Genomic DNA, 8,922 nt, shown 5'->3' on the forward strand with positions numbered 1-8,922 from the left:
TATCCTTCACCAGAAGGACCAGTCTCTGTTTCACGGCATCTCTCTCCATAAAGGTTCTTGCTGTCCTGATCTCACCCGTATGGGAGCCAACAGTGAAGAGGGCTGGTTCTGTGGCTTGAATCAGCTGGTAGGAGAGCCAGGCGTTGTGTCCGGAATCAGCATCCACGGCCACCACTTTTGTTACCAGATAATCTGCCTCAGCTGAACGAGGGACCATCTCAAAGAAGGCAGAGTCCTTGGAGTCTGGTGAAGGGGACAGGATTTGAGGGCTGTTATCATTCCGATCTAGGATAAACACCCTGACTGTCACATTGCTGCTGAGAGAGGGACTCCCGCCATCTTGGGCCTTCACCTGCAGCTGGAATTCCCTGAACTGCTCATAGTCAAAGGATCGCTGGGCGTAGATGGTGCCGGTCTCAGAATGAATGGAGATATAGGAGGAGATGGGAAGTTCTTCAATGTTGCTGGTGAGGATTGAATATGTGATGTGTGAGTTTTGATCCACATCCGGATCAAAGGCTTGAATCTGGAAGATGGAGGCACCAGAAGGATTGTTCTCTGGCACGTAGATGCTGTAGGACGCTTTCTCAAAAGCAGGGGCATTGTCATTGATATCAGAGATCTGCAGCAAGATGGTTTTGTTTGTGCTTAATGGAGGAGTTCCCTTGTCAGTGGCTGTGATTGTAATATTATACTGAGATGCTTTTTCTCTGTCCAGAGGTCTGTCTGTCATGAGCTTGTAGTAATTTTTAGATGATGGAACAATCTTGAATGGCAAATTACTTTGCAAGTAACAAGTAACCTCTCCATTATCACCAGCATCCTTGTCATTTACACTGATGAGAGCAATCAGAGTTCCAGGAAGTGAATCTTCAGGAACTGGACTGAACACGGAAGTTAGAGTTGTCTCTGGGGGATTATCATTCTCATCTAGAACACTTATTTCAATATTGGAGTATGCTATTAATCCGCCCCCATCTTTTGCTGCAACTGTCATTGTATATTGTTTTATTTCCTCAAAATCCAGTAGGGCACTAAGAATGACAGTTCCTTTAGTAGAATCCAGGCTGAATTTGTCCTTTGCAGTTGCTGGTAAGATGCTGAAATCATATGTGATTTGGGCATTTGTCCCATCATCTTTATCAGAGGCTTCCACCTGAAGCACAAGGGATCCAACTGGAACATTTTCTTTCAAATTAACTGTATATGTATCTTGAGTGAAAATGGGTGGGTTGTCATTGGCATCAGTAACATTAATCCATATATGGGCAGTTCCAGTTTTCCTTGGTTCACCTCCATCCAGGGCTGTAAGGATCAAATGAAGGCTCTGTTCGCTTTCCCGATCGAGGGGTTTCTGCAGCACCAGTTCTGCATATTTAAGTCCATCTTTTCTCTCTCTAACTTCCAGTGCAAAATGTTTATTTGGACTCAGTATGTAATTTTGGACAGAATTGAGGCCAACATCTGGATCTTCTGCTTTCCCTACCTGAAATCTTGTACCTGGCAAAGTTTGTTCACTTGTTTCCAAGATGATATTGTCATTGAGGAATTTGGGTGCATTATCATTAATATCTTGGATTGTCACTGATATATGGAAAACATTCAGAGGGTTTTCAAGTACTACATCCATATTAACAAGGCAAAGAAGAAATGTGTCACATAGTTCTTCCCTATCAATCCTGTCATTCACATAGAGGTTTCCATTTTTGGCATTGATACTGAAATAATGCATTTGATCTACAGAGACAGCATGCAAATTTCTCCTAGACAGCTCTTGGATACTCAGTCCCAAATCTTTGATAAGATTCCCTACTACAGATCCCTTGGTCATCTCTTCAGGTATCGAAAAGCCAATTTCTTCTGAAGCAGTGCAGCAGGAACATGATAGTAGTAAGAGAAGCAATACTTGCCTTCTGGCTGCCCTTCCATTGTCTTTGTTCTTTCTATCCATCCAGCTGTCTGCAGAGTTTCTGCCTTCACACCCCAACTATAGTAGTGATCAGATGAAATTTCCTCACAGTGCAAGAAATCTATTTAAATAAAAATTAGCTCCTTCTTGCCTTAAATTGTTTAGACTTCAAATATTGGATTTGTATTTTTCTGAGGTCTGCTGTTTCCCATTATGTGCAACACTATGGGAGAAAAGTATCAAGGAAACATCATTGGCTCACCAGCTTTTCTTCCCAAGCCACATTGTCCAACAGTGACACTCTGAGGATCAGTCAGAAAATTGCATCGAATAGTTTCCTATCCAATTTAAAATAGAAATGCTATTTCACTGTGATTGTTTGTCTCATAGAAATACGTGTATTTTGAAAATATATTTAAATCTTAATTTTAAGGTATGATTTTATTTCTACATTCATGTCTTCATGTAAGCCACTGATCATGATTTTAACTTCTATTCTATTGCTTTGAAATTATGAATTCATAATTATATGGAATTATGTAATTCTAACAATGACATTTATTTGGATTATGTGAATTTGTGCTTTTTTAAAAGGACCTATCAAAATCTAATACAATCAAGCTCGTGAAAACATGTCAGCACTGTTGTCTTGAAAGTTAAGGTTCTAGCTTCTCTTGCTGAGAAGGCTGAAACATATTATTTTAAAGGTGTAAAGGGGGTAGCTGTATTAATCTGCTGCAGATGGAACGAAGGAAGATCTGAATGGACAGTGAGCCTGATCCACAACCACTTATGCAAACATAAATTAATTAATCTCTAAGATGCTACAAAACTCTACATTTGTCTTTTAAAATTCTAGAATCTCATATTCGATTAAACAATTTTTATATAGCTACAGATCTCTGTAAATATAAGTGCATGTGCATGTGTGTGCATTCGTGTGTGTGCGTATGTATGTATGTAATACAAAAATACTTTTTTAAAGATTAGAATTCAGTATCCCTTTTGGAGGATGTATTGCTGATTCCAAAAGCAGCAGCACCCAAAATATCTCTCTCCAAAATACTGTGATAAAACAAAATCTGTGTCTTTACAAGCTTTTCCAGAATAGAATAGAATAGAATAGAATAGAATAGAATAGAATAGAATAGAATAGAATAGAATAGAATAGAACCTTGGAGATCTTCTTGTCCAGCCCCCCGCTCAAGCAGGAGAACCTATACCATCTCAGACAAGTGACTGTCCAGTCTCTTCTTAAAAACCTCCAATGATGGAGGACCCACGATTTCTCAAGGCAAGATGTTCCACTGGTTAATTGTCCTCACTGTTAGGAGCTTTCTCCTTAATTCCAGGTTGCTTCTCTCTTTGATCAGTTTCCAGCCATTGTTTCTTGTCCTGCCCTCTGGTGCTTTGGAGAATAATTTGATCCCCTCTTCTTTGTGACGGCACCTCAAATACTGGAATACTGCTATCATGTCACCCCTATTTCTTCTTTTCTTTAGACTAGCCAAACTCAAGTCCTACAGCTGTTCTTCATATGTTTTAGTCTCCAGGCCTTGGATCATCTTAGTTGCTCTTCTCTGAACTTTTTCCAAGGTCTCAATATCTTTTTTGTAGTATGGTGACCAAAATTGGTTGCAGTATTCCAGGTGTGGTCTTACTACGGTTTTATAAAGCGGTACTAATACTTCACGTGATCTTGATTCTGTGCCTCTGTTTATGCAACCCAGGATTGTATTAGCTTTTTTGGCTGCTGCTGCACATTGCTGGCTCATAGTCAAGTGATTGTCCACTAGGACTCCAAGGTCTCTCTCACAGTTGCTGTTTTTGAGCCAGGTCTCAGCTAATCTGTACTTATATCTTTGATTTTTCCTGCTTAAATGTAAAACTTTGCTTTTCTCCACATTTTGTTGGACAGGCCCATTGTTCTAGTTTGTCTAGATCTTTTTGAATCCTGAGCTTGTCTTCTGCGGTGTTGGCTATTTCTGCCAGTTTAGTGTCATCTGCAAATTTGATGGGATCCCCTTCTATTCCCTCATCTAAGTCATTGATGAATATATTGAAGAGTACTGGGCCTAAGAAAGAGCCTTGTGGTACCCTATTGCTTACTTCTCTCCATGTGGATGTAGTGCCATTGAGAACTACTCATTGAGTATGGTTTGTCAGCCAGCTACAAATCCATCTGGTGTTGTTGTTGACTATCCCACATTTTTCTAGCTTACCAAGAAGTAGGTTATGATCTACTTTGTCAATTGCCTTGCTGAAATCTAAGTATGCAATGTCCACAGCGTTTCACTGGTCTACTAATTTGGTCACTTTCTCAAAGAATGAAATAAGATTGGTTTGGCATGATCTGTTTTTAACAAACCCGTGCTGGCTATCATTTATAACTTTGTTTGCTTCCAGTTATTCGCAGATCTGTTTTTTGATTATCTTTTCCAGGATCTTCCCAGGTATTGATGTTAGAATGATTGGACTGTAGTTTCCTGGGTCTGTTTTTTTTTTTTCTTGAAGATGGGAACCACATCAGCCCTTTTCCAATCATCAGGTACTTCCCCAGTGCTCCAAGATTTTTGAAATATATGTTGCAATGGTTCTGAGATAACATCTGCCAGCTCTTTTAGAACTCTGGTTTGTAATTTGTCAGGTCCCAGTGATTTATGTTTGTCAAGATCAGATAGGTGTTCTCTTACCATTTTCTTGCTTACTTTAATTTTTATTTCTAGTTTGTCTTTTACAGTAGTTTTTTTTGGTACATTGGGCTAAAATTTCTTTCTGTGTGAAGACTGATGCAAAGAATGAATTAAGCTGCTCTGCTTTCTCCCTATTGCTTGTTACTTTCTTGCCATCTTCTCTCTTTAGTGGACCTATAGTTTCCTGAACTTTTTTCCTGTTATTAATATGTTGAAAAAAACGTGGTTTTTTTTATCCTTGATTTTTGTTGCAAGTCTTTGTTCATTTTGAGCCTTTACTTTCCTGACTTCATCTTTGCATGTTCTGGCTGTCTGCTGATAATCAGCCTTAGTTATGTGTCCCTCTTTCCATTTTTTGTACTTGTCCTTTTTGTCTTTCAGTTTGTCTGAGAGATCTTTTTGCAGCCATGCTAGTTTCTTCTTGACTTTTTCTTTTTCAGTGGTATTGTGCTGTGAAGAGGTGCTGGGGCCTTGTCTGGACGCCCCTTCGGCCTTCTTTCTGCTGGCTGGTGAAGTCTGTCCACCTCCTCTTCAGGATCCGCTTCTGAATCTTCTCGAGTATCCTCTTGATGGACGGTCACAGTAGCTGGAGGGTTCCTGGCAAGCCACAAAGCCTTCACAGTGCCGCCTGCTGCTTCCTCAGCTGCAACCTCTCTTAAGGCATCTTGAAACGATACTTCTTCTTTCGCGAAGATCTTCTGTTGCAATTCTCTACTTCGTAGGCCACACACGAAACAATCTCGCAGCCTCTCTTCCAGGTCCTTGAACTCACAAGGCCTGGCTTCTTGTCTTAAGGCAGCGATGAAGTCCGCAGCAGATTCACCCGGCCTCTGGTCTCTCTGCTCGAACGCGTGCCTCCAAGCGATGCCAGACAATTTAGGCTGGAAATGTTCCTTCAGCATCTTCTTCAAGTCAGCGTACGTTACTGACTCCAGAAGTTCAGGGGCCACCAGATTTTCCGCAATGTCAAATGCTTCCTGGCCACAGGCACACAGAAGAGTTGCCACTTTCAGGCCGTTTTCCCTGATTTGATTTACTCTAAAGTAGTTCTCCACCCTTGCTACGTATGAATTCCATCTCTCTGGGTGGGAGACATCAAAGTCTGTCAAGCGGCCAATTTTTGACATCGTAAACTTTTATGGCCTTCGCTAATTGCCTCCTCTGCAAGCTAGTATTTTTGGGAAAGGGTCCTTTTGCCGAGCTCACCTCCAGCGATGCTGTACTGGCAGGCTGAGTCGCGAATGCAGGACGCCGTCTTCCTGTCTTCAGGGCTTTCTCGGTGAGTCCTATTTGTTTCTTTTGCTTGCAGGGATCCCACCTTCGTCGCCAGTTTTATGTATTCCGTTCGCTGGCAATTGACGAAGACACATGATGAACAAGTAGTCTCTTTATTGATCTTCTCCTACAACCAAGCAAGCAGCAAAAGGCATGCAGGCCTTTTATAGAGCCCTAAACCCGGACAGTGTCAACCAATAGGAACTGGCTGTTTTTGCGCCTTGCGCAAGCGTACAAGGTTGGCACCAACCAGTCTGGTCCCGGGCAGCTTTTGGTTTGCCCAGGACTGTTTGCAACATTTCTGAGCCTGCTCACCAATCCAGCAGGCTCAGGACACAACAAAGACCATGATTGATTTTGATCAAACTTTGTTGATTTCATTCTTTGTAGCCAAATTAATGAACGCTCATCAATGGATTCTTTTGAAAAGACTTGTACACTGTAGTTATATTATGTTCTTTTTGTTCCCTCCTCCCAACTTTTATCAATGGTAATATCCATTATTCTCTTTAATAGATGGGAAAGAATCTCTGTTCACAAAGTTTATTTCCACATTCAGTGGCTATCCAGGTTATATTCCCTTTGCTTATTTTATTTTTCTTGTTGAAAGAGAGAAGTCAGGGTTCTCTACCAAACCTTATATTAGATGGCATGTAGCATCTGCAAATCTCATACTACCTTTACAGACACTTTAGAACATTAGCAAGATGAATAGAATAGAGCTGGATGGGATCTTGGAGGTCTTTTAGTCCAACCCCCTGCTCAAGCAGGAGAACCTATACCATCTCAAACAAGTGACTGCCCAATCTCTTTTTAAAAACCTCCAGTGATGGAGCGCCCACGATTTCTGGGGGCAAGCTATTACACTGGTTAATTGTCCTCACTGTTAGGAGTTTTCTCCTTAATTCCAGGTTGCTTCTCTCTTTGATCAGTTTCCAACCATTGTTTCTTGTCCTGCCCTCTGGTGCTTTGGTGAATAACATGACCCCCCTCTTCTTTATGGCGGCACCTCAAATACTGGAATACTGCTATCATGTTTCCCCTATTTCTTCATTTCTTTAGACTAGCCAAACCCGATCCTGCAGCCGTTCTTTATATATTTTAGACTCCAGGCCTTTGATCATCTTAGTTGCTCTTCTCTGAAATTTTATATGTGTGACACAGGTATCTTCATATACAGAAAACAATACTGAAATTTTGATGCAAAATATGGAGCAAATTGTATTCCTTTTCCATCACTGATAGCCATAGATAAAAGCAAATATAATAGTATCGCACAATGCTAAGTAACCCAAATTTAACTAAGATACCTCACCTGCATTTTTGGGAAATGCTTATTACTTCAATTAATATCTTCAGCAAAGGATTACCTTATGTATCTTTCTGCAGAAACAAAAGAGCTGTCCTGATCTCTCTAGTGTAGAATTCAATAGAATACAGTTCTGGTTCATTGCCTTCACCAGCTGGTAAGAGAGCTAACCATTCTGATCAGAATCCACATCTATTGCCGCTACTTCAGTGATCAGGTAACCTGTATTAGAAGATTGAGGACCCAAATCTACCCCAGTTCAGCCTCCAGTGGAAGGGGTGGGGTATACGATCTCTGGAACTCTGTCATTCTCATCCATGATGAACAGAGGTACTGACACATTGGAGCTGAGGGGATGGAGATCCTGAATTCTGTGGCTTGATCAGGAATTGAATTTCTTTCATTCTTTCATAACCTAAAGATAGCATGCCATAGTTCCTATCTCAGAATTAACAGAGAGGAGGTACAGAAAAGAACTGAATTACTGTGATGAAGTGATGTTATTCTGTCCCACTCATCCGCCTTCACAGCAAATATGGAGCCCCCTCTAGCCCCCACCATTGTTTAAATAAGCAGTGTAAACTGCAGAAAATGGGGAGGATTGTCATTTTTGTCCAAAACCTCAGCTGTAATATGTAACAGTAGATATCAAAAGTGGAGGAACACCAGATCTCCAACTAATAACAGGGAAAGAGGGACACATAATTAAGGCAGACTATCAGCAGATAGCCCAAATCTGCAAAGATAAAGTCAGGAAAGCAAAGGCTCAGAATGAACAAAGACTTGCAACAAAAGTCAAAGATAATAAAAAAAGTTTCTTTCAACATATAAATAACAAACAAAAAAGAATAACCTCAAGGAAACACGTCGGTCCACTAAAGAAAGAAGATAGCAAGGAAGTAACAGCCAGTAGAGAGAAAGCAGAGCTGCTTAACTCATCTTTGCATTGGTCTTCACACAAAAAGAAACTATAGACCAAAAACATAACTGTAAAAGATGGACTTGAAATAAAAATTAAAATAAGCAAGAAAATGGTAAGAGAATACCTGTCTGACCTTGATGAATATAAATAATCAGGACCTGATGGATTACATCCCAGAATTACAAAGGAATTGGCAGATGTTATCACAGAACCATTGTATCATATCTTTAAAAAATCTTAGCGCACTGGGGAACTACCAGAGGATTGGAAAAGAGCTGAAGTGGTTCCCATCTTCAAAAAAAAAAAGTGGGGGGAACAGACTCAGGAAACTACAAACCAATCAGCCTAAAATCAATACCTGGGAAGATACTGAAAAAAATAAACAAAAACAGATCTGTGAACATCTAGAAACAAATAAAGTTATAACTACTAGCCAGCATGAGTTTGTTAAAAACAGATCATGCCAAAACAATTTTATTTCATTCTTTGACCAAGTGACTAAATTAGTAGACCAGTGAAATGCTGTGAACACAGTATACTTAGATTTCAGCAAGGCATTTGACAAAGCAGACCACAACCTACTCCTTAGTAAGCTACAAAAAGGTGGGATAGAGAGCATCACCACCAGATGAATTTGTAACTGGCTGACAAACTATACTCAGCAAGTGGTCCTTAATGGTACTACATCTACATGGAGGGAATTAAGCAGTGGGATATCAAAAGGTTTTGTCTTAGGCCCAGTACTCTTCAATATCTTCATAAATGACTTAGATGAGGGAATAGAAGGGGATCCCATCAAATTTGCAGATGACAT

General features: G+C 40.3%; 1 protein-coding gene across 1 annotated transcript in view; it reads right to left on the reverse strand.

Moving 5' to 3' along the window:
• The window catches only part of LOC107299250 (cadherin-related tumor suppressor-like), a 16,621-nt gene that overhangs the window by 512 nt on the left and 7,187 nt on the right, over positions 1–8,922 (reverse strand). The window contains 2 exon segments of the mRNA XM_029286747.1: position 1; positions 4–1,987. The exon segment at position 1 is cut by the window's left edge and continues 512 nt beyond it. Of these exon segments, the coding sequence (XP_029142580.1) occupies position 1; positions 4–1,987 (1,985 nt within the window).

The sequence above is a fragment of the Protobothrops mucrosquamatus genome, unplaced genomic scaffold (genome assembly GCF_001527695.2).
Source record: "Protobothrops mucrosquamatus isolate PMUCROS unplaced genomic scaffold, P.Mucros_1.0 scaffold_226, whole genome shotgun sequence".
In the NCBI taxonomy this organism is placed as follows: Eukaryota; Metazoa; Chordata; class Lepidosauria; order Squamata; family Viperidae; genus Protobothrops; species Protobothrops mucrosquamatus.